The sequence below is a fragment of the Thalassophryne amazonica genome, chromosome 17 (genome assembly GCF_902500255.1).
Source record: "Thalassophryne amazonica chromosome 17, fThaAma1.1, whole genome shotgun sequence".
Classification (NCBI taxonomy): Eukaryota; Metazoa; Chordata; class Actinopteri; order Batrachoidiformes; family Batrachoididae; genus Thalassophryne; species Thalassophryne amazonica.
The window spans coordinates 59,586,524-59,613,350 of record NC_047119.1 but is presented as its reverse complement, the minus strand read 5'-3'; the positions used below and the strand labels follow the sequence as shown (position 1 = coordinate 59,613,350).

At 42.5% G+C, this 26,827-nt stretch overlaps 1 protein-coding gene across 1 annotated transcript in view; it reads right to left on the bottom strand.

Moving 5' to 3' along the window:
* Positions 1–9,942, bottom strand: part of slc4a5b (solute carrier family 4 member 5b) — a 123,437-nt gene extending 113,495 nt beyond the window's left edge. The window contains exon 1 of the mRNA XM_034192414.1: positions 9,835–9,942. Coding sequence (XP_034048305.1) covers positions 9,835–9,904 — 70 coding nt within the window. The 5' untranslated portion in view covers positions 9,905–9,942. The remainder of the gene's footprint in view (positions 1–9,834) is intronic.
* Between the last annotated feature and the right edge of the window lie 16,885 nt (positions 9,943–26,827).

Sequence of the window (26,827 nt, the reverse complement as noted above, 5' to 3'; positions counted from 1 at the left end):
GAGTATATTTCTTATTGTTACATGGGAAACAAGGTACCAGTAGATTCACTAGATTCTCACAAATCCAAAAAGACCAAGTATTCATGATATGCACACTCTTAAGGCTATGAAATTGGGCTATTAGTAAAAAAAGTAGAGGTGTTCACAATAATAGTAGTGTGGCATTCGGTCAGTGAGTTTGTCAATTTTGTGGAACAAACAGGTGTGAATCAGGTGTCCCCTATTTAAAGATGAAGCCAGCACCTGTTGAACATGCTTTTCTCTTTGAAAGCCTGAGGAAAATGGGACGTTCAAGACGTGGAAGAAAACGGAAAACAACCATCAAAATGGATAGAAGAATAACCAGAATGGCAAAGGCTCACCCATTGATCAGTTCCAGGATGATCAAAGACAGTCTGAAGTTACCTGTAAGTGCTGTGACAGTTAGAAGATGCCTGTGTGAAGCTAATTTATTTACAAGAATCCCCCACAAAGTCCCTCTGTTAAATAAAAGACGTGCAGAAGAGGTTACAATATGCCAAAGAACACATCAACTGGCCTAAAGAGAAATGGAGGAATATTTTGTGGACTGATGAGAGTAAAATTGTTCTTTTCGGGTCCAAGGGCCGCAGACAGTTTGTGAGACGACCCCCAAACTCTGAATTCAAGCCACAGTTCACAGTGAAGACAGTGAAGCATGGTGATGCAAGCATCATGATATGGACATGTTTCTCCTACTATGGTGTTGGGCCTATATATTGCATACCAGGTATCATGGATCAGTTTGGATATGTCAAAATACTTGAAGAGATCATGTTGCCTTATGCTGAAGAAGACATGCCCTTGAAATGGGTGTTTCAACAAGACAATGACCCCAAGCACAGTAGTAAACAAGCAAAATCTTGGTTCCAAACCAACAAAATTAATTCCTCGCAGATGTGAAGAAATCATGAAAAACTGTGGTTATGCAACTACTTCTACTTTTTTTTTACTAATAACCCAATTTCATAGCCTTAAGAGTGTGCATATCATGAATGCTTGGTCTTGTTGGATTTGTGAGAATTTACTGAATCTACTGGTACATTGTTTACCATGTAACAATAAGAAATATACTCAAAACCTGGATTAATCTTTTTAGTCACATAGCACTATTATTCTGAACACTACTGTATATGCAGAAAAACTGCAGAACTTCATTGCACATGGGTTTAGACACAAACATATGCTGGTTCGTGAATTAACAGTCATACCCGCAGGGCTAATTATGTAATCACTCAAGGTCACAAAGGTCAAGTAAGGTATTTTCATAAATGTTATATTAACAAAAAGAGTTTATCTAAACTTGGGACACAGTTTGACAAATAATTAAGAACATTTTAATTGACAATCAACAAGCTCTCTGTGAAATGAAGTTGAATGGAGCAATCTAAATGGTCAGTGACCTCTCAAGGTCACCAAAGGTCAAGGACATCCTGAAAAGTAGGTTATTAGAATTTGAAATATTCAAATCTAGAATACTGGACAATTTTCGTAGCATCTTCTGCATTTTTAATGAGGTCAGGTTGATAATACATGCTCAAAGTGGGATTTCTGGTCAGATCAACAGGTACAAAGTTCAATGACCTCTCAAGGTCGTCAGAGGACAGATACAGTTTGGCAAATGGCACATTTGGAATCAGCACACCCAAACTGACAAAGTAACATGATTTGCCAACTTTTACTCAAAAATGCCTGTAATTCTATAAGTAAAACCCTTTCCTCATTTTGGCACTTGTCTACTATAATTAATGATCTAATGGAAGACAAACGTTCCAATATTAGAAAATTCACAATCCAAATGTAGTAACTGTCAGTAACCATGCATCCCTTCATCAATTTTCCACCACTTATTCAGCAATGGGTTGTGGTGACAGCTGACTAAAAAATACAGATATACACAGACAGTACCGATGTCCCTGTCCCATGCTCCATTCTTTGGGATCAGAACATCTTGGGATAGCCCAGGATCCCATGATCCTCGGGTACATAATCTATCCTGGATTTTTGGGTCTAAATCTCAGTTTCCTCCTAAATGGGTGGAATCAGGAAATCTCTAAAGGAAAGCAGTATAATGATTAACTGATGCTTGGCTGTCAATTAAGATTTTGTTCATGACAATCGCAAACAACAAGGGTGATGAGGTGTAGCTCCGGTGGATTCCAGCAGAAAAACTGGATGACTTTCTGCTGAAGAAACAAACACAACTCACAATGTGGTCATGCAAACACCACACAGTCATTAACAGTGCCCTAAGTATCTTTCAATCCTTTATTCTTACAGTACCCCATAGTATGTCCGGGCAAACCCACCCCTTTACTGACCAGCCTGATCTGAACCCTGCTTTCCCTTCATGACTTTTCACATAGCTTGCAGAACCTTTAAGGTTAAAAAATTGTCTTTGTCATGGTGCCCTCAAATGCCTCTTAGATCTTTTTTCTTTATTTTCTCGATTGTTTGTTTTGCAGCTGCATTCTGACAGAATTACTTTTGCAAATTACCAGAGGGAGACAGATGTCCATGTTTGTCCATTTTTTTTGCAAATACTAGAACTGTAATGTGATCCACTGCATTGGCAATTCAGTGGTGATGACTCCAGCAACTGGAAAAAGCCAGAGGGACACCCAACTTTGATCTGGTTGCAACAGATTGATGGCTGCGTTGGGGAGGTGGGGACGGACCTGTTTTCTGCCTGAGTGGTTGACAAACAGGACTCAAGCAAGCAAGCAAGCAAGCAATTTTTTTATATAGCGCCAAATCACAACAAACAGTTGCCCCAAGGCGCTTTATATTGTAAGGCAAGGCCATACAATAATTATGTAAAACCCCAACGGTCAAAACGACCCCCTGTGAGCAAGCACTTGGCTACAGTGGGAAGGAAAAACTCCCTTTTAACAGGAAGAAACCTCCAGCAGAACCAGGCTCAGGGAGGGGCAGTCTTCTGCTGGGACTGGTTGGGGCTGAGGGAGAGAACCAGGAAAAAGACATGCTGTGGAGGGGAGCAGAGATCAATCACTAATGATTAAATGCAGAGTGGTGCATACAGAGCAAAAAGAGAAAGAAATAGTGCATCATGGGAACCCCCCAGCAGTTTACGTCTATAGCAGCATAACTAAGGGATGGTTCAGGGTCACCTGATCCAGCCCTAACTATAAGCTTTAGCAAAAAGGAAAGTTTTAAGCCTAATCTTAAAAGTAGAGAGGGTGTCTGTCTCCCTGATCTGAATTGGGAGCTGGTTCCACAGGAGAGGAGCCTGAAAGCTGAAGGCTCTGCCTCCCATTCTACTCTTACAAACCCTAGGAACTACAAGTAAGCCTGCAGTCTGAGAGCGAAGCACTCTATTGGGGTGATATGGTACTACGAGGTCCCTAAGATAAGATGGGACCTGATTATTCAAAACCTTATAAGTAAGAAGAAGAATTTTAAATTCTATTCTAGAATTAACAGGAAGCCAATGAAGAGAGGCCAATATGGGTGAGATATGCTCTCTCCTTCTAGTCCCCGTCAGTACTCTAGCTGCAGCATTTTGAATTAACTGAAGGCTTTTTAGGGAACTTTTAGGACAACCTGATAATAATGAATTACAATAGTCCAGCCTAGAGGAAATAAATGCATGAATTAGTTTTTCAGCATCACTCTGAGACAAGACCTTTCTGATTTTAGAGATATTGCGTAAATGCAAAAAAAGCAGTCCTACATATTTGTTTAATATGCGCTTTGAATGACATATCCTGATCAAAAATGACTCCAAGATTTCTCACAGTATTACTAGAGGTCAGGGTAATGCCATCCAGAGTAAGGATCTGGTTAGACACCATGTTTCTAAGATTTGTGGGGCCAAGTACAATAACTTCAGTTTTATCTGAGTTTAAAAGCAGGAAATTAGAGGTCATCCATGTCTTTATGTCTGTAAGACAATCCTGCAGTTTAGCTAATTGGTGTGTGTCCTCTGGCTTCATGGATAGATAAAGCTGGGTATCATCTGCGTAACAATGAAAATTTAAGCAATACCGTCTAATAATACTGCCTAAGGGAAGCATGTATAAAGTGAATAAAATTGGTCCTAGCACAGAACCTTGTGGAACTCCATAATTAACTTTAGTCTGTGAAGAAGATTCCCCATTTACATGAACAAATTGTAATCTATTAGACAAATATGATTCAAACCACCGCAGCGCAGTGCCCTTAATACCTATGGCATGCTCTAATCTCTGTAATAAAATTTTATGGTCAACAGTATCAAAAGCAGCACTGAGGTCCAACAGAACAAGCACAGAGATGAGTCCACTGTCCGAGGCCATAAGAAGATCATTTGTAACCTTCACTAATGCTGTTTCTGTACTATGATGAATTCTAAAACCTGACTGAAACTCTTCAAATAGACCATTCCTCTGCAGATGATCAGTTAGCTGTTTTACAACTACCCTTTCAAGAATTTTTGAGAGAAAAGGAAGGTTGGAGATTGGCCTATAATTACCTAAGATAGCTGGGTCAAGTGATGGCTTTTTAAGTAATGGTTTAATTACTGCCACCTTAAAAGCCTGTGGTACATAGCCAACTAACAAAGATAGATTGATCATATTTAAGATCGAAGCATTAAATAATGGTAGGGCTTCCTTGAGCAGCCTGGTAGGAATGGGGTCTAATAAACATGTTGATGGTTTGGATGAAGTAACTAATGAAAATAACTCAGACAGAACAATCGGAGAGAGACTCAGGGTCCAAATCAAGCTTAAAGTATGTTTTATCTCTTTTTTCAGTTTCTTATTTTTTGAATACATTGAGAAATTCAACCACAAATTAGAATAAGTTGGAACAATATGGAAAATGGAAAAACAAAACAAAAAACCCACACAACAAAGCAGTGATCCTTATATTTAGTTTGACTACTGTTTCATCGCAGACCGTATGAACCCAACATTTTTCATGTTTTGGTGGTCAGCTTCATTTCTAAATATAGAAGAATCACACTTCTCAGCCTCCTTGGGAAAACCTATGCCAGGACACTAGAGAGGACAGTTCAGCTATTTGTCGAACCTCCGATTCAGGAGAAGCAATGCAGGATCCATTTTGGTTGAGGCAGGACCAAATTTCCTTTCTAAGGATAAATAAATAATAATAATATTGCATTTTATTTATATTGCACTTTACATTTGTAAATAAATCTCAAAGTGCCACAGAAGTTAAACAGAAACATAAAGCAACAATCAACAACAATAAAAATAAAAAAATAGTATCAATTAAAATCAATTAAAATTAGCAACTAGAATTCATAAGCTTTCTGAAATAAAAACATTTTAAGATTTCATTTAAAAGAGTCCACTGACTGTGGTGCCCTCAGGTGGATGGGCAGGGCATTCCACAGGTGTGGTGCTGCTGCCTGAAAGGCTCTGTCCCCCATTGTGTGGAGCTTGGTTTTGGGGACCTGGAGGAGGTGACTGTTGTTTGAGCGGAGGCGTCTCATGGGCTCATAGGGGGACAGAAGTTCTTTGAGGTACACTGGTGCACCGCCGTAGACACACTGATAGGTCAGGAGGCAGATCTTATATTCCACCCTGAACCTAACAGGAAGCCAATGAAGTTTATTGAGGATGGGAGTAATGTGTTGAGTTTTGGACACCCCCATCAGGATCCTGGCAGCACAGTTTTGAATGGACTGGAGACATAAATTTCTGCCAGAGATCCCGATGAGGAGTGCATTACAGTAGTCCAGCCTGGAGGAGACAAATGCGTGGACCAGCCTCTCAGCATCAGACAATGACAGGGAGGGGCGGAGTTTGGAGATGTTCCTGAGATGAAAGAATGATGTCTTACAGATATGCTGGATATGGATGTCAAATGAAAAGTTGGGGTCAAAACGGACTCCCAGGTTTGTAACAGATGTTGATAATGGAATGTTGTGGCCAGAGAATGAAAATACTTTAAGGGGGATGATTTCAGTTGATGTGGGGTGCCAATGAGAAAGGCTTCAGTTTTTGTGCTGTTTAGCTGGTGAAAATTGTCATTCATCCACGCCCTTGTCTCCTCCAGCCAGGCAGTGAGGGTATGAATGGAAAATGAAGAAGTGGAGTCCAACCTGACATAGAGCTGAGTATCATCAGCATAGCAATGGAAGGATATTCCATGCCTGCTGATGAGGTGGCCCAAGGGGAGCATATAGATGGAAAATAAGGTCGGTCCTAGGACCGACCCCTGGGGGACCACACAGGTTGCAATGTGGGGCCTCGACCTGGCTTCCCCAAGGGCCACATACTCAGCTCTATCAGTCAGGTAGGACCGAAACCACTGGAGTGCTGTGTCTGAAAGGCCAATGAAATGCTGGAGTCGGTGAAGAAGGATGGTATGGTCTACAGTGTCAAAGGCAGCCGAGAGGTCCAGGAGCAAAAGAAGGGATGGAGAGCCCTGGTCAGAAGCCACCAACAAATCATTGGTGACCCTGACCAGGGCTGTCTCAGTGTTGTCGGCAGAGCAAAACCTTGACTGAAACTTCTCATAGAGGCTGGATGATTGCAGATGATCATGGATTTGGGTGGAAACAACTTTTTCTATGATTTTTGAGAGGAATGGAAGATTTGAAATGGGCCGAAAGTTTAAAAGTAGTGCAGGGTCGAGAGTAGGGTTTTTTTAGCAGAGTTTTTATTAAGGTGGTTTTAAGAGTTTGTGGCAGATGACCGGATTGCAGAGAGTAGTTTATAATATGTGTGAGGAGAGGGCTCAAGGAGACCACATGGGATTTAATCAAAGATGAGGGAAATGGATCCAAGTGTCATCTTGTGAATGACAGCCTTCACCTGTTTCTGTGTGGTGGAAGTGAAATTAGTGAAATTGGGAACTGGGGAACCAGGGGTGGAATTGGGGGTACCAGAGGGGCTGAGAGAGCAACGGATTTTATCAATTTTAGATGTGAAAAAATCTAAAAATGTATCACACTGTTCATTGGTATTGATTTCATGCATGTGTTTTGGGGGTCTTAGCAATTTATTTACAATTGTGAAAAATTGTCTTGAATTACCTGGATTACTGTTTATGATATTGGAATAATAATATGAACAAGCTTGACTGAGGGATTTGGAGTAGGATTTTTGATTTTGCCGTAAAGTGAATAAAGTGAAGCTTGTCTTGAGAACTTGCACAGTGGACCAGTTCTTTCACCTCAAAAGGATATTTGAAGGGTCTTTGAAGTATGACCAACCCTATATGTGTATTAATGGGTCCCTCATGGTGCCCTGTGAGGGGCGCTGGGGGAGTATGGGGTGCTGCAACATGCGATTTGGTCTCTATGTAACCAAAGTAGAAGTTGTATCCATATTCTCATCATTAAATCTGACCAGTTTCCAGTGGATGCTGGACTCTGCCAGGGTTGCCCCTTGCCACCAATCGTGTTGGTGATGTTCATGGATAAGATTTCAAGGCACAGTTGGGCACCGGAGGGTGTCAAGTTTGGTGACCTCAAAGCTGCATTTCTGCTTTTTGCAGACAATGTGGTTTTGTTGGTTTCAACAGGTAGTGACCTCTGATGTGCACTGGGCAGGTTTGAGGCCAAGTGTGAGGCAACCGGGGTGAGAATCAGGACCTTCAAAACTGAGGTCATGGTCCTTTTTCAGAAAAGGGTGGACTGTCCCCTCTTAGTCAGGAGAGAGTTATTGCCCCAAATGGAAGAGTTTAAGTATCTTGATTATAAGTGGGGGTAAGCAGTGGTGGGCACACTTCCGATAATCCGATAACAGTAATTATCAAAAATAATGTTTTCTTTATTGTTTTATCTTTTTAGATAACTTTAAAAACCATTACCAGACCAATTATTGTCCAATAACTTTTGAACCAATAAACAAAGCTGAACAGCAACAAGCATTTTTAAAATTAGTTTAACACTCACCTGTTAAAATTTTGTAACATATGCACAGCTATAACCTTTACTAACAAGAGAGCCACTTGTATAAAAAGCATCTCAATCCTCTACAACCAAAAGAGAAACAGCCCCAAAAGAAAAAAAAAACATTTCTTTTAACACCATACCAATAAGCTGCTGATATCACCTAAGTCATCCAGAGGCATGTGTTTTTAACTTATGGTTCAAGAAGATTTCATTGTGCAAAGGGCAAAGCTGCAAGTCTAAGCAGAACACACATGATCTCTGATTCCTCAGACAGCAATGTATCAAAAACAGTTATTCATGAATAGCTGATGTAATTTCAGATACTTTTGTCAAACACTGCAAAACGGTGTTATATTATTATATATATTATATATTATGTTAGGGCCCCTTCACACACAGTACGAATGTGGTTGAATTATGCATGAAGTGCGCATGAAGGAGGAATCATATGCAATACGTATAAAATCGTAGCAGCCTCCAATGCCTCGTACACCCGTTGCTACAACTACTTGCACACACCAGTGGCTGAAAGACAGAGTGTGGGTTGTGACAGCCCATCAAACCCTCTCATGCCACCTGACACACATGAACATCTAACACCGCTTACTTGGCCATTTGCGCTGTTAACACGACAACAGTGCCATAAAGATGGATGTGAAATTTGTCTAAGTGCCCTCATGAGTGTGTCTTTGCAAACAGACACAGTGACACGTTGGTGTGTGCACTGAACTGACAAGGGGTGTGTCCGCCTACAAGAGCGGCTGTGGAGATCTGTGGTTCTGGACGTCATGGCTAGGGAACATGTACCGTGTTTGGATGGACATGAACTAACAACTGTCCACTGTGACACGTGTGTCTCTTTGCTGTCCTCACGTGGACATACATAAAAACATATCACTGTTGGAATGGGCTGCAGTGAGCGCGCGTACGCCACGCACATTGACAGGCTATCCCAGGTGAAACGGACCGTCAGATCATAACACGCAGCAGGCGATCTGAATGTCACATCACACACGTGAGCTCTGTTCCACATGACATGGTGTCTCTCCTGCGGTGCGCTGTCCACAATACACACGTGTCTGGCAGAACACGCGCCCGGGGCTGGCTGGACAGCAGCAGATATGGACATGATAAGAGCACCCTGCTTCTCATTCATGTCATTTCATGACTGTAGGTCTGTGACCATGGGTCATCTACAGAAGAACAGACAGTTCATACTTGTATTGTCTGCTTGATAAGAGGTATTCAATAAAATGCGGTATTTTATATGGTGTGTGGTTTTATTTTTTTTATTAAATACGCCAGTGTCCTTCTTGATATCGGGCATTTTCCTGCACCTTTTACAGGACAGCAATGGTAGCTCAGTGGTAAAGTTTCTGACTGGCAATCAGAGATTTTGGAAAGTGCAGGTTCAAATCCTGTGGGTGGCATGTATTTTTTTTTATATTTTCACAGCCACTGCATGTTGTGGTTACACATCACGCAGCTGTTCACACTGTATTCCCGCATGGACAAAACCATCGCAGCGGCATTGTTCACGCCTTCCCGTCAGCTCGATGTTTTCGTGGTTCGCTCAGACGAGCTGTTCCACTGTGATTTGCCCTGATTTGTACTTAGTCATACTATGTGTGAAGGGGCCCTTAAACCTTGTCTGGAAATGACATTGACTTCTCTGGCCTCTGTGACATCTGTGTTAGACCATCACACAGTGGAAACGTGCTTTGGTCAGACGAATCAGTACTACAGATCTTTTTTGGAAGAAAGGGACGACGTGTGCTCCAGACCATCTTTGGTCTCCCCTCCACACACATACACACACACGCACACCCCGTTATTTGTTAACAAAAGAACCTGAATGGAATGGATTCATACCAAAAATATAAATGTTCTACTGTTTTGTTTTTTTAACAGTGATTTTCCTTCTTCTTTTTTGCTGTCTTTACCTGTTAGAGAGCCAGGCAGGGTCCAATTGGAAGACGTATTCATGGCAGAGGAGGACTCAGACTCCTGCATGTTCTCTGATCTTCTGACGACAGGCAAAAACCAACAGAAATGGGTCTTTAATCAACAGAGACAGAGGCTGTGCCTGGTTGTTGTCCGGTGGATAAGGGTGAGGCGCCTGAGCTCGCTACTCCCTCAGCAGGAAGAATTGAAACTCTCTCCTGCTGCTGTCTTCTTTGGATGCTATTCCAGAATCAGATTACTGCCTTCATTTAACAAGATTAGGTGCGCGGTTGGTTGAAGTTATTAAATGTTGGTCCATAAAGTTTTTTTTCTAAGTGGAGGCAGAAATCCGTAAAAATCTCTGGGGCAGAAACAAACCAGAGGCTTTAAGGTGGTTGTTCCACATCACCAGGTCCTCGAGTACTCTCATGCACACACGCACGTACGCAGTCTTACAAACAGTTATTTTCTCTTGTTACCGCCAAGATACTGTACTGTGAGAACACGTGAGTGCACATGTGCACACACCCAACTTGCAATTTCTCAGCTGTAATCAGCTTACAGGCTTCAGACTCCGTGGCCCCTTTGGAACAGTTCAACCATACTGCAAAATATTCATCACATACCACACACGCACGCACCAGCAAATTCTACCTGATCACACACTGTTAACGCCACCAGTTCTTTGGCTAATCTAACAGCGAAATCAGGCCTAGTCACATGTCTGGTGGTACTGTCTGCAACCTCACCTGACAAGGAAGCAGTTTCATTACATTTACAAAAAAAAAAAAAAACATATCTGTGGTATAAACCAGAATCACAGTGCAAACCAGCAAAAATGTCAGGAATGTTCTCTCCTAAAAGAGCTGTTGTCAGTAGCTGGAAATATTTTTCTGCCTAACTGGAATGCAGAATTAACAAGAGCAATCAGAGATTTCTGACATCCACCAATCTGGATCCATGCCCTAATATCTATCTGTGGTGCAAATTTGTTGAGAATCCGTCAAGTACTCTTGACATAACCCTTTTGGGTTAAACTTGATCCAGACCACATCCAAAATTTAACAGGGTCTTTCTTGACCTAATATGTATCTGTGTTGAAACTTTTGTCAAAATCTGTGCAGTAGTTTTGATGTAATCCTGCTAACAGTAATCTTTCAAAGCCTATATAAAGTGAAATCTTGATCCAGAATCCGGATCCGGATCCAGATCACATCCAAAATTCAATGGAGTCGTCCATGGTCTAATAGGTATCTGTGTTGAAAATTTCATCAAAAGCCATGCAGTAGTTTTGATGTAATCCTGCTAACAGTAATCTTTCAAAGCCTATATAAAGTGAAATCTTGATCCAGAATCCGGATCCGGATCCAGATCACATCCAAAATTCAATGTAGTCTTCCATGGTCTAATAGGTATCTGTGTTGAAAATTTCATCAAAAGCCATGCAGTAGTTTTGATGTAATCCTGCTAACAGACAGACAAACACATAAACGTCGATTTTATTACGTCCTTGGCAGACTTAATAAACAGAGAGAAATGTGACTTTCAGCAAACAGCAGTGTGAAACTGTCTGGGAGCACCACACCACAGATTTGAACCACCCACGCAGACGATGGTCCATCTCATCTTGATAGTAACCATCTATCTGCTACTTTCAGCTGAAATATGGACATGTCTTTGGCCTTTTCCAGTTCCTGGGATCCTTAACACCTGCCTGCTGGATCATGTCCTGAGAAATGTGCCACATGGCAAAAAAAAATAGTTGACACTCCCTCATGATGCAAGTGATACTCGTCACCTGAGTGTAAACCTACAGTCAGATTAGCTACAAATGAGGGTGACAACCAGTTGCCTTTGGTGTTGCTGTGCACATACTCGTATAAAAGGACAGGAAAATGTGAGACCGTCAGTGAGTTATTACTCCATGCATGACTGCTTGATAGAACGAAAGTTAGATTGATTGTTTTCAGTAAAACATGTGTTAATATTTAGCTTGCTAACATCTGGTTAAGGGTAAGTAAATCACCTCAGAGGTATTATCTGGTTTGAAAACAGGGATATTAGATTTTAAAGTGTTTATTTGTCACAACTATTACAAAATAAATTGGAAAACGTATTGTCTGGGAGCATAGTCCACCACTTTGGATTAATTTGTTCAAGCAATGACCCAACTACGTCACAGTTCCGTAACATTGTGTTCACTCGGAATAGCAGTCACTGTGTCAAATAGCTCAGCATTTCTCTAAAATACACTTCTTTTCCATTTTGGCCCTCCTAGCTGGTGGTGTCTCTTGTCTGTTAAATGCCAACTCTGAACCTGTATGGCAGCTGGTTGCTTTGTCTTTTGTTGCTAATGTGACCAACAGGTAAGTAACTATTTGTTTAATACAAAGTCATGCCAGCGGTGCCCAAGGATGCCAAGTACCAAAGACATTCAGTTGCCAACTTAGGTCATTAGTTAGCATCCAAATCTCACAACCATGCCAAGACAGAAAGCACCAGGACCTTGGACCTTTGTACACTAAAAATATCAGCATCGCCAAACACCGTTGGCCAGTGACCTCATGACTCCATAAGCTGTTCCTAGTCATCCCTCATTCTGAAATGCCCATGACCCAGACACATGAACGTCACTGCTAACGGCCTGGTCACACAGCACCTAACAAAGGGCAATGAAGCCCAAATGAAACAAGAAATCTGGCCTTTCATTGATTTTCATTGGCATTTTTTAAACTTCACGCAGCTTCGTTCTTGCACCTGGCACTTCGCCAGGATTTTTAAACTGTTGAAAAATTTAAACAAATGCCGCCGAAACCCCAATTCATCCATATTTCATTTTGCTGTTGTTCTTGATGGTTTCTTATCGTTTTCTTAGTTTTTGTAATGTTTGCGTATAGTTTTACTTCGTTCGACCAGCTGAATGTTTCCACACAATGCAGAAGCCGGTTTGTAAGCACTGCCGTGGGGGAGAGATGCAGCTCCTCTCCGAGCGGAGCTGGTGTGTGGTGTGGGGCTTCAGCAGCTGCTTGTGATGGAGTGTGGCTGCTGTCATACCATGGTGCTGGCTGGGTTAGGTTTACAGTAGGGTAGGGTTTGAATTTGTTGGCCTCCTCCACCTGTGCAAGGCAGTCCATGATCATGGTGTTGTTCCAGCACTGTGCGCACCTGAGGAGAGAGTTGCTGCACAATAAGTCTGGCCCATGTCCTTCCAGGAGCTGCAGCATGCTGTCCATGAACTCTGAAGGGCTTGCTGTTCTCCAGCCTGTGCAGAGAGAAGAGCCTGCTGGCCCTTTCAGTTTGACAGTTCAAAGGTTTTGAGGAGGTGATACTTGATCACTGCGTGTTTGTTTGCAGCAGAGGGCTTTGCAGGAGCATGATCAGCCTCATTGACATGGACGTAATAATATTTCATGTCATCTGCGGTGATCTCTCAGAGCGAACTGTGCCTCGGTTTGTGCAAACCAGGCAGCAGTTTACAGAAGCGTGACTTTGAGCATCAAGTGCCTGCTGGCTTTACTTATTTTTCTACACTGAGAGCTCTGGGTCACGGAGGTGGTGTAGCAACTGTTTACAGAGAAAGTTTTAAGTGTAAACAGTTTGCTTCAACATTTACAGCATCAAGCTTTGAGCTAAATGCATTCGTTTGGATGGCTGATACTCCCGTGTTGTGTGCTGTTGTTTACAGGCCACCTATATACAACAGAGACTTCTTAAATGACTTTTCTAACTTCTTGGCCGAAATCATGCCTAAGTTTGTCCGTATATTGATTGTGGGTGATTTTAATGTTCATGTATGTTGTGCTGATAAACCTATGGCCAAAGACTTTTTGGAGCTTATTGGCTCTTTTAACTTTGCGTAGTGTTTCTGGACCCACACAAGTACACGGACATACACTGGACCTTGTTTTAACTTATTTATTTATTTCCGTGTGTAATTTAGCAGTCTGTGATGCTGTGTTTTCTGACCATGTGCCGATTCTTTTTAACATGCCTTATTTATGCAACACTGTCAAACCATGCACTCCTGTGCGCCGCTGTTGTGTAATTAATTCAACAACTGCTGCCCAGTTCTCTGTGGCTTTTAACAATTCCCCATTGGTTAGGGACCATTCTTATTTTGATTGTGATGTTGAACAGTTTTTCCTACACTTGACTCTACCTGTGAGTCTATTCTCGATCGTGTGGCTCCATTTAAAATGAGACGCCCCAGACCCAGATCTGAGCCTTGGCTAAATGAATCTACTCGTGCTGCAAGACGCGAGTGCAGGAGAGCTGAATGAAAATGGAAAAAGAATAAGCTGCAAAGTTCCTTTCAAATGTGAAAGAACTGTTGGTCCAGCTATCAGAAATGTGTAAAATCTGCTAAGGCTCTCTATTTTGTTGATATGGTTACAGCTAATAGACACAAACCTCGCGTTCTTTTTAACATGGTGAATATGGCTCTTAATGTTCCCCAGCCTGAGAGCATTGAAGCCTCACCTGTGGTGTGTGAAAACTTCTTAAATTTTTTCATCAATAAGATTGTGTCAACTGGGGCCCTTATTAGCCCTCCATCTGTTGATGTGTTTGATTCTGTCACTTGTAAAGCCATGTTGTATCAGTTTGAGCCTGTGACACTCTCCTGTTTAGAAAAAGTGGTGTGTCAGATGAAGTCTGCTGGCTCACCCAATGATCCTATTCCTCCACGTCTGTTCAAAGAAGTGTTTCCCACAATGGCTTCCTCTGTCCTACACTGTGTCAATGGAAGCTTGATAAATGGGGTAGTGCCTGCTAGCCTGAAGCATGCGGTTGTTCAACTGTTAATAAAGAAGGCTAGTCTTGATCCTAGTGATCTATCCAACTTTCACCTTATTTCTAAATTACCATTTTTGTCAAAAGTGTTGGAGAAAATTGTTTTTAATCAGTTGAAAGCTTTTTTAGATGAGCATGATATCCCTGAGGTCTTTCAATCTGGTTTTAAGAATTTTCATAGTACTGAGTCAGCTCTGATGAGGGTTTTGAATGACATGCTGGTGTCCACTGATTCTGGTCACACTGTTGTTTTGGTGTTGTTGGATCTGACCGCTGCGTTCGACACAGTGGATCATGAGATCCTCCTGGATCACCTTAAGAATGTGGTTGGCATTCAAGGCTATGCTCTAGAATGGTTCAGATCCTACTTAACGGATAGGAGTCTTTGTGTAAGACTTGGAGATTTTGTTTCCTCCACAGCTTCTCTGTCATGTGGTGTCCCACAAGGGTCCATTCTTGGGCCACTTCTTTTTCATTGTATTTGCTTCCGCTGGGATCAGTTTTTCGTAGATTTGGGGTATCATTTCACCTTTATGCTGATGACAGTCAAATCTATGTGCCCCTAAAGCGTGAGAATGCTTTTGGTGCCAATCAACTTCTAGAGTTGGGGAGGAGCGGAGTTGATGGGGGGTACCAGTTTGGACGGCTTCAGTTTTGGAGCCATTTAGCTACAGGAAGTTTTGACTCATCCACGCCTCTATCTCCTCCAGGCAGGAGCTGAGGTGGGAGACTGTGACCGAGGGGGGACAAGAAGAAGAGATGGTGAGGTAGAGTTGTGTGTCGTCAGCATAGCAGTGAAAATGCTTGCTGACGACATGACTGAGGGGAAGCATGTAAATGGTGAAGAGGGTTGGGCCGAGTATGGAGCCCTGGGGGACCCCACAGGTAACAGTGTGGGGTGTTGATCTTGCTTCCCCCAGAGCTACGTACTCAGTTCTGTCAGAGAGGTAGGAGTGAAACCAGTGAAGTGCAGTGACATAGAGACCTGTATAGTGCTGGAGACAGTGTAGGAGGACGTGATGGTCTACAGTGTCAAACGCGGCAGAGAGGTCGAGAAGAATGAGGAGGGATGTGGAACTGGAATCAGAAGCCCTCATCAGGCCATTGGTGACTCTGATGAGGGCTGTTTCTGTACTTTGGGAAGGGCGGAAACCAGATTGGAATTTTTCATAAAGATTATTAGATTTCAGGCGATGATGGAGCTGGGAGGAGACAACTTTTTCTAGAATTTTAGCGAGAAATGGGAGGTTAGATATTGGTCTGTAGTTTGACAGAGGTTTGGGGTCCAGGGTGGGTTTCTTGAGGAGGGGTTTGATAATAGCAATTTTGAGGGTGTTGGGGACATGGCCTGTTTCTAGGAAGGTATTAATTATCTTTATGATAAGGGGGCTGATGGAGGAGCAATGAGATTTGAGCAGAGGTGATGGGAGGGGATCGAGTAGGCAACTGCATGGTTTGAATCTATGGATGATCTTCTCGACCTCCTGCTGCACCGCGACAGTGAATTGGGTAAGTATGTTTGTGACTGGTGTTATGGGTAGGTCAAGTGTAGTACTGTCAAGTGGTGAAAATGAGGTATGGATGTTATCTATTTTTGATGTGAAAAATTGCATGAAAAGGTTGCAGTTTATTTCTATATTGCTGTGGAATGAGGGGATGTGAGCATTGAGGATATGATTTATTGTGGAGAATAGTTTTTTGGAGTTACCTGTGTTGTTTATTCTGGTGGAGTTGTATTCTGACCGGGCCTTGGTAAGTGCTTTGGAGTATGTTGTGCAATGTTCCCGGTAGGCCAACTGATGCACTGTCAGGCCGGATTTTATGTAGGCATGCTCCAGAACACGGCCAGCCCTCTTCATTTCTCTCAGCTCCTCTGTGAACCACGGGGCAGAACGGGTGAAATTTACAGTCCGGGTTCTTAATGGAGCAAGAGAGTCCAGGATGGAGGCAAGGTTAGCATTGCAGAAGTCTATTAAGTTGTCAGTTAATGCATGAGGATGGGGGAAAGAAGCTGGAGCTGTTGGCAGAAGGAAGTGGAGTCCATGTTTTTAATGTTCCTGAAGGTAATTTGTCGGGTCGGTTTGGTGGCAGGACAGGGCACAGAGATGGTGAATGTGACTGCCAGGTGGTCAGAGACACCAACATCATACACTTGTAATCTAGTGACAGGGAGGGAGTCGGTTATTACAAGGTCTAGTGTGTGACCCCCCCTTTTATGTGTGGGGCAAGTAACATGCTGGTCCAGATTTAAACAGTCCAGGGTTTCTTTAAAATTGGTGGCTAATTGACAGTTATTAGAATCCATGTGGATATTGAAGTCACCAGTAACCAGAATGTTTTTATGGGGTGTGTAGAGTGAGGTAGGTAGATTGTGCGTGTCTGATATAAAATTTGGGTGTGGTTTGGGGGGACGATATATAAGGGCTATTGTCAGTGGAAATGGTTTTTTACAGTTAAAAATCAGGGAATCAAAGGAAGCAAAACAGGGAGCGGTGACGGGGGATAGTTCAAGATTACTGCTGTAGAAGGCGGCTAAGCCCCCACGTTTGCCAGTTGTACGGGCTCTTTCCATATAGTGGTACCCTGGGGGGCACGCTTCATTCAGGGATAAATATATCCCTGGCTGCTGCCATGTCTCCGTCAAAAGGAGCAAATCCATCTCCTTCTCCGTGATGTGGTCATGAATTAGTCCAGCTTTAATTTACAGTGACTGTATATTTAACTGTTCAACTATGATGGTGGACATGATGTCTGATCCAGGATCCTGCTTTTTGAGAGGACGGAGTACACTGAGATCCACTCCAGGTTTTCCAGTGCACCGCTCCCTCTCAGCATTTTCAATGCCGAGAGTAGCGGCGCTCGGATGACGTGGTCGGTGACACGTCAGTTGTGTGCCAGAACGTGATGCAGACCAGAGCGGCAGAATGGAACTATGGTTACCACATCTGGGCACCACAAACTGGCGTCCGGAGCCCCTGTGGACGTACCAAGGACGGCATGGAAGATCTAATTTCTGCATGGGAGCCTGGTCACCAATACTGGGAGCCCGGAGCCGCGGCGGCAGAGCTTCAGAGCACAACAGCTGCATGTTGTGCTAGCGGCTAGCCGGGATCTAGATGCGACGCGCAGTCATCAGATACAGACACCCCCGAAAAGAGACAGTCCCCAGGGGCAAGACGACCATCAGGACCACAGCAGCCGCGGGAACAATCCCATACCCGAGGGCGCGCAGAGCAGCAGGCCGGAAACTCACCGGACCCAGCAGCAGGACTGGAAAACTCCACTGGACTCAGCGCAGCAACAAGCAGGTAGCAGCAGGAGATCAGTGATAAAAATGGAAAGTGGCAGTAGTCTCTGGTTTGTGGCAGTTTGCTGTGAAATTAGCAGTAGCCACAGCAGAAAAATATTGACCCAGAAAGGACGGATTTGCAGAGAAGCGGCGAACAATCCACGCCAGTGTCCTTTCCGCCCGTCCATATCGCCCGCCCACATTAAAGACTGGATGTCTGCAAACTTTCTACTCTTTAATGAAAAGAAAACTGAAGTTCTTCTGGTCGAGCCAAGTAAAGCTGGTAGTTGTGGTTCAATAAACCTTGGACCATTGACACAATGTATTAAATCTACAGTTTGCAACCTTGGTGTGAGAATGGATGAAGATTTTAGGCTTGATAAACAAATCAGTGCTGTTGTGAAGGCAAGTTTCTTTCATTTGAGGCAGTTAGCTAAGATTAAGTCCTCACTTTCAAGGCATCACTTGGAGATTTTAATCCATGCTTTTGTTATGACTCAGCTGGATTATTGTAATGCGCTGTACGCTGGTATTCGCCAGGCCTCACTTGCACGGCTGCAGCTGGTCCAGAATGCTGCAGCCTGTCTTTTGACTGGATCCTGGAGGTGTGACCATGTTTCGCCTGTTCTTTTTACCCTTCACTGGCTGCCAGTTCGCTATCGTATTGATTTTAAAATTTTATTGTTTGTTTTTAAATGTCTTAATGATTTTGCTCCACTGTATCTGTCTGACCTGCTCGTGTCTTATTCCCCATCACGTTCTCTTAGGTCACAAGATCAAGCTCTGCTTGTAGTTCCTCAGACCAAGCTCAAACGTAGAGGTGATGGAGCTTTCTCTGTTGTTGGTCCCAGATTGTGGAATGACCTGCCTCTCTGTATCAGGCAGGTGGAGTCACCTCTAGTTTTTAAATCTCGTCTTAAAACATATTTGTTTTCTTTGGCTTTTGACTAGAGGGTTGATGATTTTACTGTTTTAAAAACTTTTATTGTTGCCACTGTTATTTATCGTGTGATTATTTATTTATTTATTTATATATTGATTTATTTTATGTCTTTGTACAGCGCTTTGGTCAGTCAGTCAGTCAGTCAATTTTATTTATATAGCGCCAAATCACAACAAACAGTTGCCCCAAGGCGCTTTATATTGTAAGGCAAGGCCATACAATAATTACGTAAAAAACCCCAACGGTCAAAACGACACCCTGTGAGCAAGCACTTGGCGACAGTGGGAAGGAAAAACTCCCTTTTAACAGGAAGAAACCTCCAGCAGAACCAGGCTCAGGGAGGGGCAGTCTTCTGCTGGGACTGGTTGGGGCTGAGGGAGAGAACCAGGAAAAAGACATGCTGTGGAGGGGAGCAGAGATCAATCACTAATGATTAAATGCAGAGTGGTGCATACAGAGCAAAAAGAGAAAGAAACACTCAGTGCATCATGGGAACCCCCCAGCAGTCTAAGTCTATAGCAGCATAACTAAGGGATGGTTCAGGGTCACCTGATCCAGCCCCAACTATAAGCTTTAGCAAAAAGGAAAGTTTTAAGCCTAATCTTAAAAGTAGAGAGGGTGTCTGTCTCCCTGATCCGAATTGGGAGCTGGTTCCACAGGAGAGGAGCCTGAAAGCTGAAGGCTCTGCCTCCCATTCTACTCTTACAAACCCTAGGAACTACAAGTAAGCCTGCAGTCTGAGAGCGAAGCACTCTATTGGGGTGATATGGTACTTGATTATTCAAAACCTTATAAGTAAGAAGAAGAATTTTAAATTCTATTCTAGAATTAACAGGAAGCCAATGAAGAGAGGCCAATATGGGTGAGATATGTTCTCTCCTTCTAGTCCCCGTCAGTACTCTAGCTGCAGCATTTGGAATTCACTGAAGGCTTTTCAGGGAACTTTTAGGACAACCTGATAATAATGAATTACAATAGTCCAGCCTAGAGGAAATAAATGCATGAATTAGTTTTTCAGCATCACTCTGAGACAAGACCTTTGTAATTTTAGAGATATTGCGTAAATGCAAAAAAGCAGTCCTACATATTTGTTTAATATGCGCATTGAATGACATATCCTGATCAAAAATGACTCCAAGATTTCTCACAGTATTACTAGAGGTCAGGGTAATGCCATCCAGAGTAAGGATCTGGTTAGACACCATGTTTCTAAGATTTGTGGGGCCAAGTACAATAACTTCAGGTATATCTGAGTTTAAAAGCAGGAAATTAGAGGTCATCCATGTCTTTATGTCTGTAAGACAATCCCGCAGTTTAGCTAATTGGTGTGTGTCCTCTGGCTTCATGGATAGATAAAGCTGGGTATCATCTGCGTAACAATGAAAATTTAAGCAATGCCGTCTAATAATACTGCCTAATACTGCTATGACGCCATCTCGTGCTTGAAGCCCGCACTTCAAGCAGGGCGCCATCTGGTGGTGGTGGGCCAGCAGTACCTCCTCTTCAGCGGCCAACACAACAATCATCTGCGTAACAATGAAAATTTAAGCAATGCTGTCTAATAATACTGCCTAATGGAAGCATGTATAAAGTGAATAAAATTGGTCCTAGCACAGAACCTTGTGGAACTCCATAATTAACCTTAGTCTGTGAAGAAGATTCCCCATTTACATGAACAAATTGTAATCTATTAGATAAATATGATTCAAACCACCGCAGCGCAGTGCCTTTAATACCTATGGCATGCTCTAATCTCTATAATAAAATTTTATGATCAACAGTATCAAAAGCAGCACTGAGGTCTAACAGAACAAGCACAGAGATGAGTCCACTGTCTGAGGCCATAAGAACATCATTTGTAACTTTCACTAATGCTGTTTCTGTACTATGATGAATTCTAAAACCTGACTGAAACTCTTCAAATAGACCATTCCTCTGCAGATGATCAGTTAGCTGTTTTACAACTACCCTTTCAAGAATTTTTGAGAGAAAAGGAAGGTTGGAGATTGGCCTATAATTAGCTAAGATAGCTGGGTCAAGTGATGGCTTTTTAAGTAATGGTTTAATTACTGCCACCTTAAAAGCCTGTGGTACATAGCCAACTAATAAAGATAGATTGATCATATTGAAGATCGAAGCATTAAATAATGGTAGGGCTTCCTTGAGCAGCCTGGTAGGAATGGGGTCTAATAGACATGTTGATGGTTTGGATGAAGTAACTAATGAAAATAACTCAGACAGAACAATCGTAGAGAAAGAGTATAACCAAATACCGGCATCACTGAAAGCAGCCAAAGATAACGATTCGTCTTTGGGATGGTTATGAGTAATTTTTTCTCTAATAGTTAAAATTTTATTAGCAAAGAAAGTCATGAAGTCATTACTAGTTAAAGTTAAAGGAATACTCGGCTCAATAGAGCTCTGACTCTTTGTCAGCCTGGCTACAGTGCTGAAAAGAAACCTGGGGTTGTTCTTATTTTCTTCAATTAGTGATGAGTAGTAAGATGTCCTAGCTTTACGGAGGGCTTTTTTATAGAGCAACAGACTCTTTTTCCGGGCTAAGTGAAGATCTTCTAAATTAGTGAGACGCCATTTCCTCTCCAACTTACGGGTTATCTGCTTTAAGCTGCGAGTTTGTGAGTTATACCACAGAGTCAGGCACTTCTGATTTAAAGCTCTCTTTTTCAGAGGAGCTACAGCATCCAAAGTTGTCTTCAATGAGGATGTAAAACTATTGACGAGATACTCTATCTCACTTACAGAGTTTAGGTAGCTACTCTGCACTGTGTTGGTATATGGCATTAGAGAACATAAAGAAGGAATCATATCCTTAAACCTAGTTACAGTGCTTTCTGAAAGACTTCTAGTGTAATGAAACTTATTCTCCACTGCTGGGTAGTCCATCAGAGTAAATGTAAATGTTATTAAGAAATGATCAGACAGAAGGGAGTTTTCAGGGAATACTGTTAAGTCTTCAATTTCCATACCATAAGTCAGAACAAGATCTAAGATATGATTAAAGTGGTGGGTGGACTCATTTACATTTTGAGCAAAGCCAATTGAGTCTAATAATAGATTAAATGCAGTGTTGAGGCTGTCATTCTCAGCATCTGTGTGGATGTTAAAATCGCCCACTATAATTATCTTATCTGAGCTAAGCACTAAGTCAGACAAAAGGTCTGAAAATTCACAGAGAAACTCACAGTAACGACCAGGTGGACGATAGATAATAACAAATAAAACTGGTTTTTGGGACTTCCAATTTGGATGGACAAGACTAAGAGTCAAGCTTTCAAATGAATTAAAGCTCTGTCTGGGTTTTTGATTAATTAATAAGCTGAAATGGAAGATTGCTGCTAATCCTCCGCCTCGGCCCGTGCTACGAGCATTCTGGCAGTTAGTGTGACTCGGGGGTGTTGACTCATTTAAACTAACATATTCATCCTGCTGTAACCAGGTTTCTGTAAGGCAGAATAAATCAATATGTTGATCAATCATTATATCATTTACTAACAGGGACTTAGAAGAGAGAGACCTAATGTTTAATAGACCACATTTAACTGTTTTAGTCTGTGGTGCAGTTGAAGGTGCTATATTATTATTTTTTTTTTTTTTTATGCTTAAATAGATTTTTGCTGGTTATTGGTGGTCTGGGAGCAGGCACCGTCTCTACGGGGATGGGGTAATGAGGGGATGGCAGGGGGAGAGAAGCTGCAGAGAGGTGTGTAAGACTGCAACTCTGCTTCCTGGTCCCAACCCTGGATAGTCACGGTTTGGAGGATTTAAGAAAATTGGACAGATTTCTAGAAATGAGAGCTGCTCCATCCAAAGTGGGATGGATGCCGTCTCTCCTAACAAGACCAGGTTTTCCCCAGAAGCTTTGCCAATTATCTATGAAGCCCACCTCATTTTTTGGACACCACTCAGACAGCCAGCAATTCAAGGATAACATGCGGCTAAACATGTCACTCCTGGTCCGATTGGGGAGGGGCCCAGAGAAAACTACAGAGTCCGACATTGTTTTTGCAAAGTTACACACCGATTCAATGTTAATTTTAGTGACCTCCGATTGGCGTAACCGGGTGTCATTACTGCCGACGTGAATTACAATCTTACCAAATTTACGCTTAGCCTTAGCCAGCAGTTTCAAATTTCCTTTGATGTCGCCTGCTCTGGCCCCCGGAAGATAATTGACTATGGTTGCTGGTGTCGCTAACTTCACATTTCTCAAAACAGAGTCGCCAATAACCAGAGTTTGATCCTCGGCGGGTGTGTCGTCGAGTGGGGAAAAACGGTTAGAAATGTGAACGGGTTGGCGGCGTACACAGGGCTTCTGTTTAGGACTACGCTTCCTCCTCACAGTCACCCAGTCGGCCTGCTTTCCCGGCTGCTCGGGATCTTCCAGAGGGAAACTAACGGTGGCTAAGTTACCTTGGTCCGCACCGACTACAGGGGACTGGCTAGCTGTAGAATTTTCCACGGTGCGGAGCCGAGTCTCCAATTCGCCCAGCCTGGCCTCCAAAGCTACGAATAAGCTACACTTATTACAAGTACCATTACTGCTAAAGGAGGCCGAGGAATAACTAAACATTTCACACCCAGAGCAGAAACGTGTGGGAGAGACAGGAGAAGCCACCATGCTAAACCGGCTAAGACCTAGTAGCTGCGCTAAGCTAGCGGATTCCTAAAAACACACAAAGTGAATAATGTGTAAATAATTTAGAGGTGATTCAGCAGAGGGAGTGCTTTAGTTAAGGCACGTGAAGATTACACTGTGAAACAAATCGTTATCTAGTTAACTAGATCAATCTAACTGCGCAGATTAAACTGCTAACAGATACAGCAAAACACCGCTGTGCTCCGGAACAGGAAGTGATACAATACCGCAGTGAGAGCCAACCACCAGTAGAGGCAAGCAAGAGCAAAAAAAGGTCAACTTTGTTGTTTTTAAATGTGCTCTATAAATAAACTGGATTGGATGGAAGTGTAGAAAAGGTTCCAGCAGCAGCGGACATTAGAGTGTGAACAGCTTTGAACCACAGAGGTGTGACATATAAAAAGAGAAAACCCAGTGTGATCGCAAACGGCTTCATGCGCAACAACACATCCAAACACTGAATGCATTCATTCAGTGTGTATCAGCTGGAGAAAAGGTGAAGGACATGCATGTGTGTGTCTGATCCACGTACGCAGCTCCTGTGTGTGCATGGATCAGAACTGGTAATCAAACCTGCGTGCGTGTGTGTGACTGACTGCTTGATAACACAGCCGCAGCCCGGTGATCAGAAACACCAGGGTTTTGAAAAAAAAAGCAAAGAGACAGCGTTATCTCTCTCTCCCCCTCCTCTCCCCCCTCCCTCTGTCTCGCTCTCAATGCTGAAACAAGAGACAGAAAGTTTTAAGTTTGCTTGTGAGTTTAAATGGCAATATTTTCTACTTATTTGGGAGCGGGGACAGAAGGACTCTGAACTTTGCGATCCGATGTTCCCAGCCCTGAGAAGGAAGCTGTGTCCTACTGTACATCTGGAAACCTGAGAGCAAGCACTTGTTTTTTTTTTTTAATTGGAGCAAGACGGAGCATGCAGCTTGTTGTCAGAGTCTGAACCAGACAGTGAGGATTCTGATGATGAAGGAGATGATAACTCTTTTGTTCTGGACGAGCAGCCAGAGCAGGTGGATCCACCAACGTGCACACAGATCTCCACAGTGGTTTGGATTGCACGCTTCTATTTGCAGCTTCTCCAGGACTCAGGCGCTACAGAGCTCCATCCCAGTGCTGAGTCCTGGAACACAGTGCAGGATGCAGACACACACTGCTCCAGCAGTGGCTCCAGGTGCATTTCATTTAAAGCGTTGAGATCAACGTTAACTTTGGTTTAATTTTGTTCCTCTTTCATTCTTTTGAGCTCTTAATTTGCAGGCTATTCAGTGATCGGAAAAGTCGAAAGCTCATTTGTCCATCTTTTCTCAATGATTTGTGACTTTTTTTTACTTTTTTTCCCCTTCGTTGAGGAATCGTTGTATGCCGTGTGACCGGGCCATAAAATGAGTGCAGTTCAACATTTTCTCCACATAGAGATAAACTTCAGTTAGCTATGTCCAGCAAGTAATTAAAAACCTGGATCTTTGTCTTGATCAAGGGTATTCACACCCACTTATTCACCTCATCCAGTATCTCACGTTCTGCCAACTAGCTGCCTCCAGAGGCTGTAATATTGATCTAATTCCACAATATGAGTGTGTTAGCACAATAAATTTGTCATTTGAAAAGGTCTGCCAGGAGTGGATCAAATTTCAGAGAAATATAATTTGTCCTGCAGTTCTACAGAAAAGACATTGTATCTGACTGGATGCACTAAATACCTTGTAGAATCACAATGAGGTACTTTCCACATTCAAAATATTTCCCAATTTTTTTTTTTAAATAACAAAAAAGTTTTAGTATTTGCAAAATCATAGTACAGTCACTGGTTTAGAGTTACCTTGAAAGAAGCTATTATACTAAGGAACAGAGGCACTGGTCTTTGTCCAGGTGAAGAGTAGTTACAACATTGTCAGTGGTTTTTTTTTTTTTTCTTTTTTAATGTGAGCCCACTGTTGGAATTGACCTTGAAACTACTTTAGTTATGCTGTTCTCTTCTCATTTTCAACAAATTGTGTTTACTGCAACCTATACATGATTAATGTTGATGTGTGTTACTGATAACATGAATTTTATTTGCTATAAATGTTGAACTGGCAGCATGGTGGCTTAATGGTTAGCACTGTTACCTTATGTAAGAGGGTCATGGGATCAATCCCCACCTGTGGCTTTGCTGTGTGGAGCTTGCATGTTCTCCCTGTGTTTGTGTGGATTCCCTCTGGGTGCTTTGGCTTTCTCCCACATCCAAAGACATGCAGGTTAGGTGAATTACAAACTTCAAAATTGTCCGTAGGTGTGCATGTGGGTGTGAATGTGTTTGTTTGTCTATATGTGGCCCTGCGACAAAACGGCATCCTATCCAGGGTGTATCCCGCCTCATGCCCTATGACTGCTGGGATAGGCTCCAGCCCCCCAGTGACCCTTAAATGGAGTAAGCGGGTATAAAAAATGGATGGATGAATGTAGAACTGTGAGAGTTTGGAATTTTTGTGCCATAGCCACTGTGTTGTCAATATGCGCATAAACATACACATATGTAATCTTAAAGCACTTAATAAGCCATTAAAAGTAATACAACCCCAGTTCCAATGAAGTTGGGACAATGTGTAAAATGTAAATAAAAACAGAATACGATTTGCAAATCCTCTTCAACCTATATTCAATTGAATACACCACAAAGACAAGATATTGAATGTTCAAACTGATAAACTTTATTGTTTTTGTGCAAATATTTGTTCATTTTGAAATAGATGCCTGCAACACGTTTCAAAAAAGCTGGGACAGTGGTATGTTTACCACTGTGTTACATCACCTTTCCTTCTAACAACACTCAATAAGCGTTTGGAAACTGAGGACACTAATTGTGTGTCATGATTGGGTATAAAAAGAGCATCCCCAAAAGGCTCAGCCATTCATAAGCAAAGATGGGGTGAGGATCACCACTTTGTGAACAGCTGCATGAAAAAATAGTCCAACAGCTTAAGAACAATGTTTCTCAACATTCTCAATGCAAGTTATTTAGGGATTCCATCATCTACAGTCCATAATATAATCAGAAGATTCAGAGAATCTGGAGAACTTTCTACATGTAAACAGCAAGGCTGAAAACCAACATTAAATGCCCGTGACCTTCGATCCCTCAGGCAGCACTGCATTAAAAACTGGCATCATTGTGTCAAGGATCTTACCGTGTGGGCTCAGCAACACTTCAGAAAACCATTGTCAGTTAACACAGTTCGTTGCAACATCTACAAGTGCAAGTTAAAACTCTACTATGCAAAGCGAAAGCCATACATCAACAACATCCAGAAACGCCGCCACCTTTTC